This window comes from Pristis pectinata, chromosome 21 (assembly GCF_009764475.1).
Source record: "Pristis pectinata isolate sPriPec2 chromosome 21, sPriPec2.1.pri, whole genome shotgun sequence".
In the NCBI taxonomy this organism is placed as follows: domain Eukaryota; kingdom Metazoa; phylum Chordata; class Chondrichthyes; order Rhinopristiformes; family Pristidae; genus Pristis; species Pristis pectinata.
In genome coordinates, this window is record NC_067425.1 from 19,933,969 (window position 1) to 19,957,984 (window position 24,016).

Genomic DNA, 24,016 nt, shown 5'->3' on the forward strand with positions numbered 1-24,016 from the left:
CTCATTTGGAATATTGTGCGCACTTTTGGGCCCCACATCTTAGGAAGGATGTGCTGACGTTGGAGGGGGTTCAGAGGAGATTTACGAGGATGATTCCAGGAATGAAAGGGCTTACGTATGAGGAGCGTTTGTCGGCTCTTGGACTGTACTCACTGGAGTACAGAAGAATGAGAGGGGACCTCATAGCGACATTTAAAATATTGATAGGAAAGGACAGAGTAGATGTGGCTAGGCTGTTTCCCTTGGTGGGTGAGTCCAGGACCAGAGGGCACAATCTTAGAATTAGAGGGTACAGTTTCAAAACAGAGATGAGGAGAAATTTCTTTAGCCAGAGGGGGGTGAATTTGTGGAACTCCTTGCCACATACAGCAGTGGAGGCCAGATCAGTGGGGGCATTCAAGGAGGAGATAGATAGATATCTAAATAGTCAGGGTATCAAGGGATATGGGGATAAGGCCGGAAATTAGGATTAGAATAGGTTTTTTTTTTCTTCCCCCTTCCCCATTTCTCATTTCTTTTTTTCCCTTTCCTTGGAGCAGACTTGATGGGCCGAATGGCCTGCTTCTGCTCCCTTGTCTTGTGATCTTGTGAATTTGGCTAATAAATCTACACATTGTATTCTGGTGGTGGCCTAACTAATGATTTTTACAAACTTCTTATTACTCTTGTGTTCAATGCTCTTATTTATGAAACTTGAAATACTACTTTTTTAAAAAATCTGTTTCTATACTAACATTTCATTCATTTGTATCCATCCTTTATGCATGCAGTTGAACTATCTGAATTGCATTCTGTCTGCTGTGAATTGACATTGTATATCTTTGCTTACACTTGTGGGACTCGAACTCCATTGAATAATTTGCCTTTCCAAGTTTCTGCATGGCTTGTTCATTGTCACTGTTCAACTGCAAGCATGCACCAAGATGGAATGTGGACATAATACATATGCTTCCAAAACTAACAGTACAGTTGCACTTCACTTTGCACCAATCATGTTTTCTACTTAATTTTCCAGAGAAGTGGGTTTATTTTCAAAGGATGGCTGGTGTTTACCCTACTGTAATTGTAGTTGCGTCACTTGACGTGGTGTGCTTAATCGATCATTTTTTTGATGACACAACCAATAAACGTAGACAGAACACCAAGAGCTAAAGAATAATGTTCGTTACTCTGCAGAGAAATCTACTCTACCCAGCAACTGGCATCCTGTTGACGTAACACCGTTTCAGTTGTAACCCATAACTGAGTCAACAATCTTTAAATTCATAAATCTAGGACATTTAACTGGAGACAAGACTTCAACAATAATCTAAAAAGGTGCATCAAAATATCTATATCTGACTTTTCAATGCAAAGCAAGCCCTTCTCAGTCATCCGAGCTCTTTAGGACCTCCTGTTTTGAACAGGTTTTGGTTGGGCACTCCTCTCTTTGGGCATTTCATGAGGATATCTGTGGTGAATTTGGTAGTTTTGATCAGGAATCTTTGTCACTATGCACGTTGGATCAGTGCGTAGCTAACGTGTTCTCATCCCATTCCTGGCGAAATGGATGCATGAGTAATGTTTTCATAACCTTGTAACTAGGCAATCATAAGCAAGTTATCCAGCCATTTGATCTATGTACTGCAGCTTGGCACAGCCAGCGTGGAATTTGACTATCTGTGACTGAAGACATACAAGATAGGTGCAGCTACTAGTAATATGACACCATGGAGCTTCCCCAAGCAACTGGGGAGATTGACAAACTACAGCATGACAATTCTCAGACCTGAGATTTTTGACTTAAGATTTATGTTATTTATTCTAAGGACCTGGGGGTTTCCCACAAAGTTGACATTCGCTGCATATCCCTAATTGTTCCTTTAGTGGAATTGAATAGTTTCTTACTCCTTAGGATTTTCTCCAATAAGTTTCCTACTACTGATATAAGCTTCACTGACTTATCCCTGCTGCCCTCCTTTGATTAAAGGAACAGCATTATCTATCGTCTACTCTTCTGGCACCTCACTTGTGGCTGATGAAGATGGAAAAAAACCGTCAGTGCCCCAGGTATCTCCTCCCTTGCTTTCCTTAGCAATTTGGGATTGATCTCATAATGTCCTGGAGATTTATCAACCCTTCTGTGTCCCATGACATCTAACACTACCTTTTTAATATTGACTTGCTCCAGATTATCCATGCATCCCCCTTCTGTACTTACTATTTTCCATGTCCTCTTGTGAATACAGGTGGGAAGTATTCATTTTGGACATCACCTGGCTTCACATACAAGTTGCCCCTTTTCCCTGGCTATCCTCTTGCTCCTGATATAGAATGTCTTGGGATTCCCCTTAATCTTACTTGCCAAGGATATTTGATAGTCCCTTTTTGCTCTCCTTTTTCTTAAATTCTCTCCTACACTCTCAATTCCTCAAGAGCCTCCCTAAATCCTAGTTGCCTGTACATGCCACACTTTAGCAGATAATACCAATACATTCTATAAATTCCTGGGAGTTTATACACTTACAAATGGGTACACTGCCCTGTGAAGTTAAAATTATCTGTAAAAGTGAGCCTTTTCAGGGAACCTTTTCTATTGGTGAGCAGGCACCAGTATTTGTAAGTTTTGAGATAATTTGTAAAGATGCTCAGTTGAAGGTGTGAAACAGCAACATTTTCAAATAGCCAAAGTAACTTATCAAAATGTACATGCAAATACTCTGTGCTGAAAATGTTGTTAAAATTACACTGGAGAAGCCTTCCACTGTATAGTAGGTCATCCTTCATGGCTCTTTGTCCCCACATCATTTCTCTAATCTCTGCACTTGAGATTTATTGCTCCTGACATTTTTGACTTTTGATGAAGAGGTCATTAACCTTAAACATTCTCTTCAGTTATTACCTCTTCTGCCAAGTATTTATGGAATTTTCTGTTATGTAAGATTGATTGACAGCCTTTTTGTTCCTTAAAGTTGATGGGGATTTTGATATTGTATGCCAATTAGAGAAATTGCTGGTGCAATGTAATCGTCAGCTTGTCTTATTATCCTCTTAATTCTTAGCTGTACTCTGAGCAGGTGGATTTACTCCATGTAACCTCTGAGTCTCATGATGGAATGCTTCATTTTGCCTAGAAATGATGGTTTAATGTATATAATTTGAATACACCATTTATTGTCCTCTGCATTGGCTGACCTGTTGAGCTTGCTTTTGAAATCCTCTATCATTTGAGTATGGGCATAAATCTTGACCGAGGGTTGTCAGTGTGGGATTATGGTCTGCCTGTACTGCTGCCCGCCTGAAAGAATAGTACCTGCAGGTGGGTGAATAATTACTGGGACAAGGCAAGTAGTAGTACTTCTGAAATGTTCCTATGAAATTCACTTTGTTTTGCAATATAAACTGATACTTGGTTCTTTCGAAATTTCACATTCATTAATATATATTTTAAACTCAATGTTGTATGAAAAGGCAACAGTTTTTAAACAAGGTATATGAATTGTAATACTGAGCAATTTCAACTGGTAATTTTATTTTTGACTTTAGAAACTTGTATTTTCATCAGTCTTTGGCTCTTGTTATTAATATCTCTAATTTCTTTGAATGTGAAGTTAAAGCAGATACAAATGTATGTATAGATGATGTTAATGCTTGCAGCAACTTGCATACATTTCTGAATTGCACATAATGATTTCTCAGTCCATTATGTAGTTCTGAATAAATCTTAAAAGAAGTGAAAGGAGGAAGGAATTTGACGCAGTTTTTTGCACTTGAAAATATGGGCAAATGGGATTAACATAGATAGGCATTCCTGTCGGCATGGATGAGGTAAGCCATTAGGGCCCATTTTAGACTTGTTTGTTTCAATGGTTCTCTGAAAAGTTTGAGAGCTCATCAAAAACATAGAGGGAAGTTCCAATTTTTGAGATGTTGAAGAATTTCCTGTGGACGGATTCTTGGAAGGAGCTGTTGCTGCTAATAAATAGTAAATGAAGATGCTATCTGAGCAATGGAAGGGTCATGTGCTCCCATGGTAGGCATGGTGGGAAATCAGCAGATGACTTGAAAGCAAGAGTCTGTGGAACTCAGCAAGGCCAAAAGAATAAAAGCATACCTCCTTGTAACAAAGACGTGTGATCATTGAAGTAATAAACCTGAGTGGCAGTTTAATTGCTAACGTTAACCACAAGAAGGAAACTGTAGATCAGAGCACTAGGTATTCCATGATGACTGAGTGGGCTTTGTATGAGAAATGGTGGAGGTAATGTAATGTCAATATTGTGAATGTTAGGGATGGAACCGTGAGAGATCAGAACATGTATGGCTCTACCAAAGAAAACTAAACACAAAGGAAATTAGATTAAAATAACTTAATTTCTAAATTTGTTTTATTGTTTCAAATTTAGAAATGTGAGTAGGACTCTTGGATCTAAAAACAGGCCAACCTCATTCTTGCATGGTCCTGACCTATAGAAAAGATGCTATATTAATACAAGATGTTACTGATGATGTCAGCACACCCATGCCGAAAACATAATTTCTCTTCCTGAAGTTATTGTCAGGCCATGGCTGTTCACATTTTATTGTAGTGGATATAATCGAAATTTATATTATTTTTAATTGTCTAATTGGATTTAATTTTTGTGTTTTTTGACTAATAGACAATGGAATGTGAAGCTAAGCAATGAATTCTTCATAATTGCACTCTGATTCCAAATTTTGCAATCAGTTGAATAAAACATTTGTATTGCCCTCTGAAATGTGTTAAGTCATTTGGTTCCCTCTACCACAGAATCTGGTGCTGTGTATTTGATATTCCACATTTAACCTTGATTTTAGCAAAACCCATATTGAGGTTGGTTTTTTTTAGTCTGTATTTGAGAAATGTGATGTTTTGCACACACGTTTTTTTTGTGCACTGATGTGGATCGATACTTAAGTTTGTGTTTTGTGTATTTTACTGTCTTAGTTAATTTTTGTTTACTAAGTTTTTTAACACCTTTTTAATATTTCTTGAGTTTCTCACAGCAAGTCCTTTGATACCAGCTATTGGCTATGTTCTTACTGTACACAATGGTTTGCTTCAAATTTTCTTGATAGGATATGCTGCTTTGTTGAGTTTGGGCTGGAAGAGGGAGGGGAATTTGGCCAGGAAATGACCATGTAGGAACAGTTCTGTGGTGAGAACATGACTAAAGATGCTAATTGTTATGTGATTGTCAAAGTCCAATGAGGTTGGTAAAAAGACTATGTACTCACCAGTTTGTATATTTGATAACTATAGTTTGAAAATGATTGTGGTATGGAATTACTCTCATTAATTTTCAATTGTATTTGGGGGGGAAATGCACTTGAACCACATTTGTTGTTTTCTTTGTATACAACTACATATCTATCTATTAAAACAAAATGAGTCAGGTGGAGCTGAGTCTTAAACTTCGCTTTTAGAAATTTCAATTTTGCAGGAAGCAACAGTCAGAAAATGAGGAAAAAGTGATTATAATCGATGATCAATTCTTGAGCTGATAGAGCAGTAGTGCTGGGAGATTCAATGGTGAGGGGATAGGACAGAGCAGTAGTGCTGGGAGATTCAATAGTTGGGGGTATAGGCAGGGGTTCCTTGTGATGCATTTGTAACTTAAGGACAGTGGTGTGTCTTCCCCTCCTTTCCACCGCCGCCCCCCCCCCCCCCCCCCCCCCAGCTGTCAGGTTCAAGGGTGTTCCTGAAGGGTGAATATGAAGAACCATAAGTTGTGGTCTACATGCCAGAATTCTCCATGCCAGAGTACTGTGGAGAGCGTCTGATTACAATCAAAACAGAGATTTTCTTCGATCTCAATTACGTTCTTTTCTTTGAGTCCTGATAAAAATTTATTAGATGTAATTTTTAATTTGGAGCCCTTTCAGGACGGCTCAATATCTAATATTTATGGCAGATTACTAGGAATGAGTAAGGTGCCACTAGATAAAATTAAAAGCACTTGGGAACAAGATTTGCAGATGTCAATTTCTGAGGAAACTTGGAATGAAATTTTCATGTTGGTTAATACTTTGTCATTATGTGCTCGTCATTCTTTCCTTCAATTTGAAGTGGTCCATAGAGCTCACTTGTCTAAAGATAAACTATCCCGTTTTTATTCCGATATATTTCCTTACTGTGACAAATGTAATAACAGTGGCTTCTTTAATTCACATGTTCTGGACGTGTCAGAGTCTTAAAAAAAATATTGGACGGAGGTCTTTCATACTTCTGTACTTTTCAAAATAAATTTTAAACTTAATCCTTTGTCTGCACTATTTGGGATTGTTGGAGAAAAAGATATAACTTTGAAGGCTTCTGATTTACACATTCTGGCTTTTATTTCTCTTATAGCCAAGAGAGCAGTATTGCTTAAATGGAAGGAAGTTACTCCGCCTACTCATTCTCAATGGTTATGGGATGTTGTGTCACACCTGAATCTAGAGAAGATTCGCTGTTCAGTTTTTGAATCTAACTTAGACTTTCAAACCTTGTGGGGACCTTTTTTGAATTATTTTCAAAATCTCTGATTTGGTGACTAAAATGCAGATATTGGCTGACGCTGTTACGTTTTTAAGGGTTTTTCCTTGTTTTTTTTTTCATTAAACAGCTTCAGTTTTTGGTAGTGGGAGTAGATTTTTTTTATATAGTAAAATATTTCAATTTTTTTTCCTTTATTAACTAATTATTATGTGATTATTAATTTAGAGTATTGTGATCTTAAGTATGATTTAACACAATGTATTCAGCAGTATTTTTACTCTTTTGATGCATGTACTCTATTTTTCATGCATTTAATAAAAGTATTGTAAAAAAAAGACGGAATTGATACATTTCTGGATATTTAAGGAATCAAGGGATATGGCATAGTACAGAAGATGTGTTGGGAAAGAAGAACTGCAATGATCATGTTGAATGACAAAGCAGGCTTGAGGGGTCAAATGGCCTATAGCAGCTTCCATCTCTTGTTGTCTTGTGTCCTTATCCAATCTTGACTTTACTATCCCTAAATTTAATCTCTTCACAATTGACAATTATTCCTTCTACATCTGAGGCCCTAAGCTCTGAAATTAATTCTAGGTCACTTGCACCCTTCAAGATGTTCTTTGGGAGCTATCCCTATGCTCAAGCCTTTGGTCAGCTACTCTAGTATCTGGTTAAGGTAATTTTAGGTCGATAACATTCCTCTGAGATATTTTTGTTGTATTAAAGATACCATGTAAATACAAGTTGTTGATGACTAAAATAATTATAGTATCATTTCTATATTGCAATGATTACAACTGATTAGCTGGCCTGGTTATAGTTAAATTTTTTTCCTACAGGAAAAATGGGAGAATGGATGATTGCGTATTGGCCAGTGGCTTATTTCAAACTAAATGTGTTCCTTTGCTTCAGATTTAAAAACCAGATCAAAATTATAAATGAAAACTCACTTTAGCTTTTGAAATGCTTGCCATTCTGGTTAAGTTTATTATTTTGGCAAAATAAAGTGCATTATTATTTGACGACTGGACCATATTTAGTTTAATGGGATTCTATAATCTGAATGTCCTTCAGATCAATATTCTTGTTTGCTTTGCTGTAGTGTGATACACTATGTTATTAGCTTAAGTGTGAAATAATTTGAATTCCTGTTTTGAAATTCCCTATTCAGAAAGAGAGTTACTGCAAAATTATGTACCACTTGGCTTGCTGGTCTGCACTAAATTTAAATGTCACTATTGACTTTTTAAGTGAAAGTGGAAAACCACGGTACTTTTGTACAAAATCACTGAGGTTTTAGTTTGGGAATTTTGGAAATTCACTTCCACATTGATATTTTTGTTTTTTTTTTCATTTGTTGGTGATGGCATTATGTGCAGTGTCAAACATACTAAAATTCTTTATGAAATAAGCCAGATATGCAGTCATGTGGCCGTTTACTGAAAGACATTTTTGGTATTCATGTACGGCCCTTTAAATTTAAAAGTCCATCCAATTTCTCTGCCACCTTTCTTTGCCTCCATACTTGTAGATTGCAGGTTGTAGATCTTAATTTCTCCTTGTTTGGATGGAAGATGACACCACAGATGCTATCCCACATGCTGGGTATTTCCAGCATTTTCTGGTCTAACTCAAAATGGATTGAAGTGCTTGACCAAAATGGTGTAAAAACTCAAGGGACTGCAGTAGGTTATTGCTAGAAAGGAACAACTAATTGTGGAGTTTTGTATCAACAGGCATATCCCTTTTAAATTTTCCATTCAGTAAACTAGGTTGGTGAAATGGAAAATGAAAGGTCGTTATTATTCTCCTGCATTTCCCAAATAGAAAGGGATATTGGTGTTCAAGGATGAATGAAGATTAGGCTAAGGTGTCAAAAGGCACAGTCCCTTGGAATACTGAAAGGACTAGGGACAGGGCGACATGTTAAAGGAGGGCATGAACCTGCAGGTGGCAAAAATGGTGGAGGATTATCCACAGAATGCAGAACTATGATTGCTGTTTAGAATGTTGTATAACAATCACATACAGTTAATTTAAAGACCTTGCATGTGTAACTTAATGTTTGTCTGGGAACTAAAGAAATATAATAGCTAGAAATGCCAGCATGAAGCTTAGTTAATAAATTAGCCATTTTTATACAATTCTTGTGTCTGTAGGGGGTGGGGAAAGAAGCTTTGATATGAGCCACAAAATTCTTCACTTTGGATGCTAGGAGCACAGCCACACATTGGATAGAGTGAAGCTGTAAAGTAGAATGTGGCATCCCTTCTGTGACAAGTAACAAACAAATATTTTTAGAGCTTTTAACTTGGTATATAAACATACTTATGCTTGGAAGATATTTCTAGCTATTAAATTTATTGTGAAATTAAATATTGAGGTGGAGGTGTTTAGTAGATTTTAAATATCCATGATTAATACAGCCTGGGATTATGGATTGTAATTCCATATTTTTTTGAATTATTTAACAGAATATATAATTTGATGCAAATCCTTTTCTGGACTTCATGTCAAAAATGTGGAAAATTATTTAACTATATCAATGATGCAGAAATTATTGCAACTGTTTTTAAAAAGATTGATATTGTGGTAAATGTTTTTTCTGAATCCATGAGTTTGATAAACTTAATTTGTCTAATGGAATCCTATTTTTTATATTGATATGGATTAACTGTGCCTTAAAGCCAGCTGGGCAATGAGATAATATACAGCTGCAGTGAATATAGCAACAGGATTCAGTTTCTCTGCAATCCAGTTCTTCATCTAAAAATGTACAAATATAGGGTAAACTCAAAATTATTAACAAAGTGGATCTTGGGGAGAGAGAGATGATTTAATCCATCACCCTCGAATACAGAAATGGAATGCAATGGATTTTTTTTAAAATATAAAAATATTATATCTTCTTTCTCCATGTTTTTTTTCCCTTCGGGAACCACCAGATGGTCTTTAGTTTGCATCAGAAAAGTTGGCAGGATTTATCAGTGACAACTATGTTGATCTGAACAGGCAAAAATGACTTTTAATTAGATTTATCTGGGTGTTGGCTCATAGCTTGGAATCATAGAAAAGATGGACAAAAGGAGGCCATTGAGCCCATAGTGTATGTGCCAGGACTTGCATTTTAATAGAGATTAATTTTTTGGAAGTGATGCATATAATGAAGCTTCCCTATGTGCTCCATAACCAGCTATAAAAATGGCTGGAGTTATTTCAGCCCAAATTGCCTTCTCCCCCACCCACACGTTGACTTAAGATCTCTGCCTGGGGAATTTCCAAGATGGCAGAAGTGACAAGTTCTTTGACATGCTCTGTCAGAACTTAGTGGTACAGAAAGAACATTATAGAGACCAGACTTGCTCATTAGACAAGAATAGAATTTATTACATATTTTAATGTAATAATAAAAATCTCTGTCATGCCATCAACTGTCTGACTCATGGCAGGGAACTTTTGTTTCAGAATAACTTTTTGCATAATGCAAAACTGTTCAGTGAATTGGAACATGCAAGGTCATGGTGATTTCCCTTCTCCCCCAAAGTTGTATTTATTTGCCATATTTGAATGAACCAAGGTGCTTAACAACAGCATTGTCAAACAAAATTTGACATTGTCCCAAGAGATATTAGGTAGATTACTTGGTTAAAGAGTGAAGTTTTAGTAAGGAAAGAGTGGTAAAGGCAAGATCTTTGTAGAGGCAATTCAAGATCAGTCAATTACTTTGTCTTAGTCAAATTAGTAAAAGCAGTGTCTTGCAGGAAATGAGAATCATACTGAGGTTATCTTCAACAAGAAACAATCTGCTGGAGGAACAAAGCAGGTCGAGCAGCATCTGTGAGAGGAAAGGAATTTTCGATGTTTCGGGTTGAAACTCTACATCAGGACCTGCATCTCCTCCAGCAGATTGTTTTTTGCTCCAGATTCCAGCATCTGCGCTCTCGTGTCTCTGAGGTCATCTTCAGACCACTTTCAAGAAATATGGAAAATCCAGCAGCAGGTTGTCACACTTTTTTCTCCTTTGCTGTATATCATGTCCCCTTCTAAAGGCAATATATGATTGAGAGAAAAAAGGCTGGGATTCCAAAATCTACCTGACTGACGTATTTCTATTCCATGAACCGTAATTATAAAGCCACTGTGTTTCTGTTGTAACAGAAACAAAAAATGCTGGAAATACCCTGCAGTTCAGGTAACGTATTTGAAGTGAGAAATAGTTAACATTTCAGATCATAAGAACTAGGAGAAAATAATAACCATCTTTATAATTTGCAGAGAAGAGGGAGGGCTGGAAAGCACAAATGGAATGTCTGATAGCGAGGAGACCAAGAGGATCCAAATGATTTTTAAAAAAAACTAACTCAACTTATTCTGTTTTCTCAATTGTCACCTGACCTGCTGAGTATTTCCTGTATTGTCTTTTACTTCAGATTTGCAGCAAGTAGTGAACACTTCCAGCATTTTCTTTCTCTTTCCTCTTCTCATCTCCCTCTTTTACACTTGTCCCGGGCAGATCAGTCACCCTCTCTCAGCTGGCAGCAACATCACATGTGACTACATTAAGCTATATAGAAAATACACCGAATCTCAATCCGTAGTGACACATCATGCTTCAAGTACTTCAAAAACATTTCAACATGTATCCTAGTATCAGTTGGTAGGCTTCAACTGTCTGTTTTCTCTTTGCTTGCATGATGTGAATAAATATATATATTCTAAATGAATGTGGACCCCAGAGAGGTTTAAAAGTATGGTAAAGGAGAAGTTTATTGAGTTTTCCTTTCATTGATTCCTCAGCCACACAGTGACTACCTGTTTTCATCCTGTTTGTCAACTTTAATAAACTATTCTCAGGCCATGAGAAGGAAGGTCTTTTTAAGAGTGCAGGTCTGACTGCAGTGAAGTCTGACTGCCGCACTGACTAGTGACCTTGCACAAAAATTTTTAGGCACTAATGAATCTGAATTAAGTTGCCTTTCACAAGATGTAATCTAAGCATTTTAAGATTTATTTTACCCTATGAGCATAGTTAATTTTTAATTAATATTTTGGAGCGTTAATGCATACATCAAAAATCCATCAAATAATTAGCATCATAATTGATTACTAAGGTTTTATTATACTAACATGGGGATCACTACTCCATTATTTATAGTATGTGTGTAGAGTATAATAATCTTAAAGTTATGAACTAATTGCCAAATTCATTTTGTTGTAAATTCATATTGCTGTGTTTGTTTTGTGTATTGTAGTGTTGAAGTCAACAAAGCCAAAATTTTTTTGAAATCCATCAATCTACATGATAGTTCGAGTCCAAAAGAAATTGGCATCAAATGTTCTTTCAAAGTGTTCAAATGACCTAATTTGGTCCTAAGACCATGCTGGTTGCTGGGGTATCTTTTAAACATCAACTTCCATTTATTTCAGTCTATTGTCACCCTTTCACAACCTGTCTTTTTCAAACCATTCTTTGATCAATGACTCAGCTGTGTTGGGTGTGTCTCTTTTTGTCAGACCACAGTACCCAGCAGGATGGTGGTGGTAAGGGTGTTGGGCTTCTTATTGTAGCTTCAAACTGTTACATTTTTGATTTCTTACTGTGATTTCAAGCTTTCATTCAGCGTTCCTGGCAATCATTATGCCATTTGCAGTGATTAGAAGTTTCTTACTTTTGGCACCACAAATGCTGTGTTTGTGTTTTGAGTCCTGGGATTTTGGTGGCTGGAAACCTGAGTAAAATTTGATAATGTAACCTTTTCAAATCCATGCTTGATATTCCTATATAAATCTTTCCAGTTGTGCTTTTGGTACTGTAACAGCACCAAGATGGCTCTAGCCAAAGTAATTTTGACTATTGTCTTTGACTATTGTGCATTATCCTGTATTATTAGCCTGTCTTCAGATTTTGGTTTGTCTGTGAACATGGCAAACCATCCATCCTCCTGTAAAGTCTCTCTTCTTTTATCTACTTCAGTGCAATTGTCTTCATGACTCCTGCCTATTTTCATCTTCAGGCCTCTCTCTGTCTGAGGGTTCCCCAACGTTCAATCCATGATTCCCTCCTCTGCCTCCTTTATTTGTTTCCGCACACATCAAATCCATTTCCAAGTATGCATTACCCATCTTTCCACCATCAGCCTCACACAACTAGTATAAAATCTGATCAAGGATGAGTTGTTATTCTTTCAGCTAAATGTTTGGGAAGGCGAAAGCAACTGTTTTCAAACTTGTTTGTGAACCACTGCCAAATGTTATTTCTTTCCTCAGTCACGTTTCTGGATAAACCGCACTATAAGCAAGGTTGAAATTTTAAACTCCCAAGCTGAAACTAACTTTGGATCACATCTGCTGTGAAGATGACTTGCTTCCGTTCCTGTAAAATCATCCACCTCTGCCATATCTATACTGTCTAAGCTCTCATACATATCTTTGCCCTTCCACATGTGTTTGATTCCAATGCAATTCCAGGCAGCCCTCTATTCTCTATGCTCCATAAAATTATTCAAATCCAAAAATCTGCTGTGGTATCCTGTCATGTTGTATGAGCATTTTTGCACATCACCACATACTTTTTGATGTGTATTGCCTTCCACTTACCCAGTGTTGCAAACTCTCTTACCTGTGTATTAATCTGTTCATAGTCATGGAGTTCAGTATCTCTGTAATTTGCTCCTGTGTACGACACCTATGCTCCCTCTCCCCTATAATTGTCTCCAGTTTCTAAAGGTCATCCAAAAAAATCCTGCCTTTTCTATCTGCATGCTTAACATTTCCATTGGTCTGGTAGCCATTTTTTCCCCTCTCTGAATCATCTAGGCACATTTCTTTCACATTAAAGTCACAATAAAGATTAATTTCTCATGAGTTTTAAGCAAAATTGTACAAAAGTACTTAGTGTTCTTTTAGCCATTGATAACCATATGATTTTAAGAAATGCCATATGAATTGAGTAAATCTGCATAAACTATGGTGTACTTCATTGGTTGTAATTTGCTGCTGACATTTTAAGCATGTATTTGATGACTGTTTTATAACCTACAATTTTGTATCAATCAGTTTGAAAAAATTGTAAAAGGAAAACAAATGCTGCACAAGAGGGAAATCAAAATTGACATTTTGAGTTGATGATCTTTGATCTGAATATTGCTTTATCTATTATCTGCTCATGTATTTGTTTCTATTCACAGTGGAAGAATCTGATATAATTGATCTTGAGAAACGGTACTGGCTGCTTAAGGCTCAGTCGAGAACGGGACGTTTTGATTTGGAAACATTTGTTCCTTTAGTTTCTCCACCCATCCATCCATCTTTAAGTGAAGGTAATAGAAACTGAGAGAAAATGTAAATTAGACATGAACGACAGTTGAAATCTCCAACCTGAATTGGTGCATCCAGTTTAGTTGTCAGTTTGGATACTGTGATGTTTAGATATGCATGCATTTGAGTTTACAGTTGTAATCGATTATTCATTCATTATTCACATAAGTGAATTATTAATGGCTGGTTATCATTCATTATCACTACTCATACTTGATGAAGAATGATGGGAGAGATGGGGCAAGAGGGTGAAATAATGAATAGCTGGAGGTAAGAGTGTAGGAAATTTGGGAATGAAGAAACCCATGATGCTGGGTAGGTTTTCTCTTTTGGATCACAGAATGATGCAGTGGTGATTTGGGACAAAAGATGAGTGCTGTGAGTCATATCTCAGGGTCTGGGAGAGTTGAATTTGATCCCCACTGGAAAGGATAGAGTTATTCTTTGGACTGCAGAAATACTGAATTCTAAGAAATTATGCAAGAATAGAGAACAAATTTGTATCCTGATGGACTGAAATTTGTCCTGAGGTGGGAAATTAAAATGAGTTTATGTTTGTAGTAGTGGATGGGTGGTAGCTTAGTTTGTTTCAGTAGGTTGTAGGAAGGGTCATGTTAGAGGTTGAGTGGAGGTTTAAATGGTATGCTTGCCCCTTCTGATATTGCCAGGAAAGAAGAAGGTGCTTGAATTTATTTGGTACTTTCATAGCCTTGTGCTCAAAGCTTTTGCAACAAATGAAGTATTTTTAAAGCCTAGTTCCTCTTAAGTAGAGGAACATACAAGCCAGTTGGTGCATGGTAAGGACCCAAAGGCTATAAGATAAAGAAAATCTGTTAGTATATTTGTAGTGATGTTGGTTGAGAGATAAAGATTTTACCGAACACAGAACAAATAGTTTTGGTCATCTTTGGGTAGTGCCATAGTCTTTTGAAAGAGCAAACAGACATTTGGTTAGGAGCCTCAAACAGAAAGACACTAATGAAATGGCAATGATCACTCAGCGAGTATGGGGCTTAGGGTAAATTGATTTCTGCTCAGATGAAGGTAGGTGCCAAGATCTCTGCTCAGAAAATAAGTGAAGAGCCCACAATTCCAATATTTTAACATTTTGTTCAGAGAATCCCATTATTCTGCCTTTGGTCCTCTGCTTTCATCACCTCAGTTGCAATGATGCTTTAGTTGTTAACAATCTTCCACTTAGGATGCTTCACATGGTTCTTGCATACACTCTGAAAGGGAGTGAAAATCTAAGTTCTTTTCATTTTCTGTATCAATGATAATTTAGTCATTTACATTATTTCCACAATTTAAGCCTGATTTAAGCTTACTGCATAGCATTTCCTCAGGAACTTCTGCATTTATGAATTTGCCATTCTACCTATTATCTCGCATAAACTACTTACTTCCATGTCTATAACTTTGCTGTGGATGCTTTGGTGATGTTATGTACGTTTGCTGACTTGCTAAACCCATTATCCTTGTGTTTATTACCATTGAACTCAACTAGGTAGTCTCCCATGAACTTGATTTTAAAATTCTCATCCCTTTTTCCAAACAGCTCCTTGGCTCTGCCCTTCCCTATCTGTGTCATCTGTTCCAGTTTGACAGTTGTCTAATGTTGGTCCTAATTCTGGTTTTGCATCACTTCAGTTGTTTGTGCTTCAGCACCATCTCCCTAGACCTTAAGATATTGGAAAACCCACCCCCATAAATTCTCTGACATTCTTTAAAATCCACCTCTTTTTGGTTATCAGACTGAAATTTCCTTATGCAGAATGGTTTCAAATTTTGTTTGATGTTCCTCTGAAATGTCTTGGGAGGCATTTTATAACCTTAAATATGTTATTAAAAATGCAGGTGCTACAAGATTTTCACATTGTATACTAATTTTGACTGCAGACATTATTTTGTACTTGCTTTGATTCCTAGGAAAAGACATGTTCATTTTTGTTTGGAAAGAGGTAGTGAGAATGCCAGAATTGTTGTTATAAGATATCTTATAGTTACATCAAAATACAGTGAAATACATCTTTTGCATAGAGTGTCTGGGGCAGCCTGCAAGTGTCGCCAAGCTTCTGGTGCCAACATAGCATGCCCACAACTGTTTGGAATGTGGGAGGAAACTGGAGCACCCAGAGGAAACCCATGTAGACACGGGGTAAACATACAAACTCCTTACAGACAGTGGCCGGAATTGAACCTGGGTCGCTGGTGCTGTAATAGTGTTTCACTAACTGCTACACTATGTTCATCACCTAAATAGAGTTGCTCCTCCTTTGTAATTAGTCATCAAATGGTTTGGTCACAACACTCCCTATAGACACAGCTGCTCAGGCATGCTGTGATTGCTCACTTCAGAACAAATATTATTCTACAAGGTCTAAAGCTTAAACTCTGGAACCGACGCAAGACCATAAAGATAAATGTTTTGTTTTACTCGATAAAGGGGCTCCCTGATTTATGGATGACCTGACTTATGGAAATTTGACCTTGTACACATTCTCCCATGCATTGTTTAAGGACTTTTAAAGATAGTAATAGTAACAATGTTTTGTGGCATTGATTAATGACTGGATACAGGATACATCCCATCAGTTTAATTATCGGTAGTATTAAGGCGAATATTCAGTAAAATGAAAGAATTATAGTAAGTGTTTGTAGAGCGAAACGATACGGTTAGCTATAGAAACTAAATGTTTCTGACTTGTGGAGAAATCTGCTTACAGACCGTTCTTGGGAATGTAACATCTGCGTTACGCGGGGACTGTCTGTACTTGATATGGAAGTATCAATAATGTGAGTTGTATGTGTGAAGTACCATAGATGGTCAGATGATACATGTTGATTATAGCTTGCCTACCTAAGAAAAATGAGACTGTGATCTATGCAAGATATTGCAACAAATGTTCTTTTGAGATCTATATTGCCCATTTGCATTGCAGGTTTATTCAGTGCTTTTGATGAAAATCGTGACAATCACATAGACTTCAAAGAAATTTCTTGTGGGCTTTCTGCTTGCTGTAGAGGACCTCTTGCTGAACGGCAGAAATGTAAGTTTTTACTAGACTAGTCTGTTGTTTAATGGCTTGAAGAAAATTCATCTGTGTTAAGTGACCTGTCTTCTTGGAATGATGCAAAGCAGTTTTGTTCAGTATTAGGCAGACTTGTCAGTTTTATCAAAACATACTGTATTTTCACTTTATAAAAGATCACATTTATGAACATTTTAAAAAGAGGTTTAAATGGTCACTGTTGCTTGAATCCAATAAGAAAAAGGATGCACTGTCAGTCACTTCAGAATTAACCCATCTATTGTTATATATTGTAGAAAATACAAATTTCCACCAGTAGGATTGTAGATAAAGGACAAAAGCTGTGTTGGATTTTAACAAGGTTCCAAAGTGGAATCCCAGTCTACCCCATTATTCTAGCTTGGAACTGCTTCGAATATGGAGACTTTTAGAAAGTAAAGTAACTGTGGAGGGATTTCATGCTTTTGGAAGAGAATTAATGTGATTTATCACATAATACTGAAGAAGATATTGGTTAGCATCTCTTTAGCCCATTGTAGGTTGCAGTACAAGTACAAAACCCAAGCAAGGATTTATAGGCCGAAATGTTTTGATTTGAACTCTATGAAGACAATGTAGTAATTTTTCTGTAAAATAAGATCTGAAAATGATAACATATACACACACACAGCAATAATATCTGCAAAGACAAAGGACATTGGATGAACTCGGTAAAAGTACAATCCTGAAACCTCATAACCAGTATTTCCTCTTTGTACCTATTAGTCTTGCAGTACTATTTTCATTCATCTTTCTTTTATTTAAAAGACTGAAGATATTTTAACATAAATCTTTATTTATAATTTCCAGTTTTTCTCTTGTTTTTATTAAAATAAGCTGAATAGTGCTTTGCTTCATTAGTTTGTTTCAAGGTATTTGACACTGACCGAGATGGAGTTTTGTCTCGCACTGAATTGGAAGCAATGATAGTTGCACTTTTGGAAGTCTGGAAAGATAACCGCACTGACAGTATTCCTGTAAGTAATGGTATTGATTTGCACTGTTTCTTTAAATATACCCCTCTGCACTATATAAAAAAAAGACATGAACTTGGGTTGTGTGCTGCTGTATTGGGAACCTGGTTTGAATCCATCACTGGTGTGGCTGCCCCAATGCCCCAGAGACCTGGGTTCAGTCCTGACCTTGGGAGCTGTCTTTGTACAGTTTTCACATTCTCTATGACCATGTGTATTTTATGATTCTCATCCATATTCTGAAGATGTACTGGTAGGTTAATTGGCTGATCTAAATAAGAGAAAATATTGGCTGAATTAAATAGGAGGGAAATGAGTAGAGGGAGAATGGAATTTGTGGGATCACTCTGAGAGGTGGTATGGGCCCAACGGACCAAACAACTGCTTTCTGAGTTACAAGATGAGAATGGCCCACAGCTTGTGTGGGAGAGATTGTCTTGAGGGTTGGTATTGGGCAGACTGGAGTGAGTTGTTTTGCTGCTCATTACTGAGATGTGAAGCTAAAAGCTGCACCCTGGCTGGCACAGTGAGCCTGAGCATTGCTGGGAACTGTCACTACCTGTGATGACATTTGTCCTAGATCCTACCGTCTCTCATTGTAATTGTTGACTTCCCTTCTCAGCTGAGCTTGTTACAGGAGCAATCTAATCTAGAAGGGCTAAATTTGCTAAAAAGCAAAGGTATGATCTTTTCTACATTACAATCAAGGCTACTTTTCAAAACTTCTTCATAGATCAATTTTTTTTGGCTGAGAGGGCATGAAAAGCATTGTGTCAAGATTTTTAAATTGCCTTATGAAATCAGGTTCAAGTTTTAAGATAATGAAAATAGAATGATTTTAGTCAACTATTTCTCTTCTCATTTCAAAAGCAACAAAGTTGGGGATCTTTCTCAAAAGGAAAACCCCTACAATTATGTGAATTCTGCTTATGACGTCCACTGTGAATTAAGGGGCATTTCTTCCCATAATTTTGAACAGCATGTAGGTTCCACTCCTTGAGTTCCAATAATAACAAGAGAAGCAAGTGTGCAAATTAGTACTGTGATTAAACAAAGTATTCCTGTTGTCTTCATTCCACTTTTGAGGCAGACATGCTGGTAATGGTTTGAGTCTCCAGTTTTGCTCGTCGTCTTGTTTATTGAATCAAACAAGCACTATGTAAACTGTAGGGACATAAAAATACAAAGGGACAATTGAGCTTCATAAGTTAAAACCAAAATGAAGTAATTATTTAAAATTCTTCATCTTTCCCCGTGGAAAAGAACTGGGTCTTTACCAGATGATTTCATATTAATGGTAGCAAACCACCTCTTTGCAATATTAAGCGACGTGAAGTGGGCTCAAACATATGGATTGCGAGGAGAGTAGGCCATTCAGCCCCTCAAGCCTACTTTACTGTTCAATAAGATCCTGGCTGATCTCGCTGTAACCTCAACGCTGCATTTCTGTCCACTTGTGGTAACCTTTCATGCCCTTGCTTAACGGGTGTCTGTCTTCCTCTGCCTTAAAAAGTATTCAATAAAAACTCTGCCCTTTTGAGGAAGAGAGTTCCAAACACTTACAACCCTTTGAGATAAAATATTTCGGCTCAGCAGTACCTTCGGTGGGTGACTCATTATTTTTAAACAGTGACCCTGGTTCTCTTTTCGTTCACTAGACTGCTTCCAACTCATTAACGTCCTTCCTTTTAAGGAGATCAAAAAGTGCACAATACTCCAGGTGTGGTTTCACCTATGCACTGTTTAACTGTAGCATAACTTCCCAATTTTTGTATTCCCACCCTCGGCACACATATTAAAGCTTTTTATTTCTAACTCGGTGTTAACTAATTTTTTGTTCCACTTTCTTCAGGAACTTCATATGGGAACAGCTGACATTGTAAATCACATCTTAAAGAAACATGATACCACCAAGGTAGGTCTTTTTAGAACATAGATTTTTATATTGAATTGATAATATTGCATATTATTTTATCAATTGAGTTAAGATGTAAACAATTGTGATCTTTGAGATCATCCTCCAGTTGCATGTTTACTGGTTGCTCTCAGTGAACAATGTCCCACTACAGTTGAAACAGCCAAACAGAAATACCTTACTACAGTAGGATTTTCTTTATAATGGCATTCCAATTAAAGTATAGATGTTTATTAGCGTCAGCAAGCCATTAATGAAAAAGATAACATTTCTACAAAACATCATTTGATACATACACTTAGATGTAACAAGCACAACTGAAATTTGTTTAGTTAAAAATTATTGCCCAAATTCAAGGTTCATATGGAATAATTTAGTTCAAGTCTCCTCCAATTAATGAACATTCACTTTGCTCTTATTTGTAGCAAAGATTGTTTTATTTAATTTTATCCATTACTTAACAGGTTTTATTTGCTACACTGAAGGATAGGAAACACATTTGAACACTGCCTTTCAAACAGAGGTCCATGAAAACCCAGTAACACTTGAGGCTTTTTAATTGGCTTAATGGGAAGGAGTCTGTGAAATAAACTATTTAAAGTGGGGGGGGGGGGGGGGTGGTGATGGACTTTCTTGAGCACCTGCGTTCTTCTATTTGCTTTTGATTTACTGCATCATAAATGAGAAGAGGAGTTTTTTTTTACTATCCATGGCAAAGTCTCATAGGAAGTTCTTATGGAAATCAAAAAAAACTGCACATGCTGGAAATCTAAAATAAAAACAGAAAATGCTGGAAATACGCAGCAGGTCAGGCTGCATCTTTGGGAAGAGAAACAGAGTTAATGTTTCAGATTGAAAACTCTTCATTAGAAACCTCCATGGATGTTAAAGGTTGTATACTAATTTTCACAAAAATTACTTTGGAACCTAACCCTTTTGTTAACTGCTGTACTCTGAATACCCAAGAGTTGTGCCAGGCTAATCAATCAAGAGGGGATTCAAAAGGGTAGAGGAGGGATGGTAATTAATTTTCTGCGGATTGGTCAGCTATGTCACCCAAACTCTCTCATTCTCATTGAGGAAGTTTAGGTAATAATGAACTTTTGAGTAATGGTATGTTGTATTTTAACATCTATTTTATCAGCTGCAAAATATACCCTTGGATTTAGCACCTCAAATATTAAGCAATGTGTTGAATGAACTGATGGCAAGTGGAGGAATTTGGAACAAATTGAATTATTTGTATGATCAGTGGCATTATACTACTTAAATCAACGAAAGCTTGGATCTGCATTTTAAAAAAATATAATAGCAGGTCTTAATATGGTCACATGGCAAATGTGAAAGGCTCAGCTGCTGCATCTGATGGTTGCAGTCATGTTATAATGTGATTTAGTTTCACAACCTTTGTGCAATTCAATGAGAGACTCAATAAGCCAGGTATATGAAAGCTACTCAGTGAAATTATTTGTTTTCATAAATAATACATTTTTGCAATGAATAAATAAGCCATATAAGACTTGTTAAAAGCCAAACTTGTAGGTGCGAAGCATTCAGTTAAAATAGTATTGGGTTTTGTGTTCAGATTTCCCTTTTTCAGCATTAGATATCTGTGAATGTTTTCGTGCAGAAATTGTATTATGCTTGTTTTGTGAAATGTTTCAATGCTCAGCAAGGTGAATGGTCTATTATATGTCTATGAATAGAATAGAGAGAGTTTCTAAAATAAAACGTACGCAAAGACAACAGTTTGTGGAACAGATTTTATTTTCAGAAAACATTGCTTTTAAATTTTATTGTACTCTTTCTTATATGTATAGGTAGTAAATCTTGGGCCATTGAGAAATGAAAGTATTGTCATTGTACCAAAAGTCCTTATTTCTGCACTTGGGGTTCTACCATATTTGCTAATTCATCCAGAATGATTTTTTAATTAGCTACACGTACAGTCACTCCATTAATTATCAAAATAAGATGGCAAGATTCATCAATAAACCTTGAGCTTGAGCGTCACTCACTGTAGGTTTATTTTCAATTTGCAATCATTATGGACAGTACAGGTCTCTATAAATGGTAGATGAACAATCATTGTAGTCGTTACATCAGACCCATTCCATTTGATCATCACATCAAAGCCTGCATTGGCACTTTGGTGATGCTAAAGACCATAACTGTTTTTGAAATACTCCCAATGTAGATGTCTTAAAATTTTAGAAGAGCCACTGATATCATGAGTTTTAACAGGGTTTTGGTTAGTTCTTTATAGATGGTGCAAAATGAAGGATAGATATGAATGGCCTAACTAAGTTTATTTGCATCCACATTCCATGAATTCCATTCTCTTTCAGGAATGAAATTTTAATTGGATTTGTTTTTAAGCATTCAACACTGTTGTGACAGCTAATCAGGCATGTGGCCCCTTAATGGTAAAGGATGCCATGCAAGGAGTAACATTTGATAAGGTTTTAAATTTGGCCCCTTAAATCTTCTGTATCACTTAATTTGTAGTTGATGTAAAAGCTGAGAGGGTAAAGACAGCAATTTTTCTGCTCTCCTAATATTTAAATGGGGCAGTAGATGCTGTGCTCTGTAAGTACTATGCACAGAGCTTCCTTCTTGGCAGGAAAATTCCATCTGTATAAAAGTTATGGGAAGATTCAGCAACTCGGGCAGTGTCTATGGAAGTGACCTTCTGTCAGATGCAACAACAGGAACAGTTATTATTAACTTAATAACAAAATTCAAAGGCACTTCACAGAAGCATATTCAAACAAAATATTAATCCCAAGCCATATTGGGAGATACAAGGACAGATAATGAACAGTTTGATTATTGAGGTAGACTTTAAGTAGCATTTTAGAGGAAAGGGAAGCTTCCTTCATAGTTTTAGAGAGAATTCCAAAATGTAGTTTTGACAGCTGAATGAAAATCTACCATTGGTAGAGTGGTTACATTCAGGAATTTTTAAGGCCAGAATTGAAGGAATGCAGGTATTTTGAAGGATGATAGGGATGGAGGATATTGCAGGGAAACAGAAGGCTAAATTATGGAGGAATTTGTAAACGTATGAGAATTTTTAAATCAAGGCTTAAGCTAACAGGAAATCGGTTTAGGTCACCAAGCATGGAGTAATGTGTGACCAGGACTTGGTACATAGCAGAATTTAGAATGACCTCAACTTTTGAAGAGCAAGGTGGACAAGTCAGGAGTGCATTGGAATAGTGCTATCTAGAGTAACAATGGCATGGGTTAAAATCAGGTGATGATTGAGAGGGATGCATAGAAAAATCATAGCAAATTGTAATAAAAACTGACATCACCATGGCATTGTAACAAATTTCTTCCTAATTTTCATTTCTTATTTTTCCCCTTCAGTAACATAAGAATTGAAACTTTTTTGTAATTAATGTACAAAAATCCAAAGTTGTCAAAATAAGTTCCTTTTAAAGAATGAAATGTGCTTATTGCAAAAGTTGAGACTTAATATTGTCCATATTTCTCCATTTGTCTGCATCTGCCCCAACACATTGAGTCAAGCAAAGATGCATTTCACTGTGTCCCAGTGTACATGTGACTAATAAATAAATATCTAATATCAATTTGAAAAAGCTAAGAATCAAAACCTGGGAATTTACATTTTTGACTACACATTTCTAGAACCTCATATTCTATGATTATCTTTTTTTGTAATCCATTGACAGATGGGACACTTAACGCTAGAAGATTATCAGATATGGGGTGTAAAAAGTGCTCTGGCCAGTGAATTTCTTAATCTCCTGTTTCAGGTTAGTGTTAATGTTATCCAGTATGCAATAATCAATGCCCTGTTTATCTTTCAGGTGTGCTTGAATAGCTTTTTCATCTTGTTCTATTTATATTAGATGATCAGTATATTGTCCGTTGTTGTACTGAACCAAACGATTAAGCTCAGTCCTAAACATATTTTAACTCTCTCCACAGAAAATAATTAAACAGGTGTGTATTTAAGTTTTCTTTTTGTATCAGAGCATTAAAACTACGGATTTGATCCCTGGCCTATACTGAGGTAGTTGCTTTGTTCCTAGCTAATATTGAGAGTGGAAAAAATTGTCCTCTGTATCATTGGGTTGGAGTAAAGTGTATTTTGAGTTTTTGTACCTGATTTGCTAAGCACTGGCATTTTGTGGAAAATGTGAAAGTATAATTGAGGAATATCAGATCACCCATGATCCTACTGAATGGCAGAGCAGGCTCGAAGTTGAATGGCTGACTCCCT

General features: G+C 36.6%; 1 protein-coding gene across 2 annotated transcripts in view; it reads left to right on the forward strand.

The window, feature by feature from the left end:
* Positions 1-24,016, forward strand: part of usp32 (ubiquitin specific peptidase 32) — a 124,208-nt gene that overhangs the window by 58,109 nt on the left and 42,083 nt on the right. For both annotated transcript variants that reach the window (XM_052035776.1, XM_052035777.1), the window contains exons 6-10: positions 13,672-13,803; positions 16,744-16,851; positions 17,734-17,849; positions 19,699-19,761; positions 23,463-23,546. In XM_052035776.1, coding sequence (XP_051891736.1) covers positions 13,672-13,803; positions 16,744-16,851; positions 17,734-17,849; positions 19,699-19,761; positions 23,463-23,546 — 503 coding nt within the window. The remainder of the gene's footprint in view (positions 1-13,671; positions 13,804-16,743; positions 16,852-17,733; positions 17,850-19,698; positions 19,762-23,462; positions 23,547-24,016) is intronic.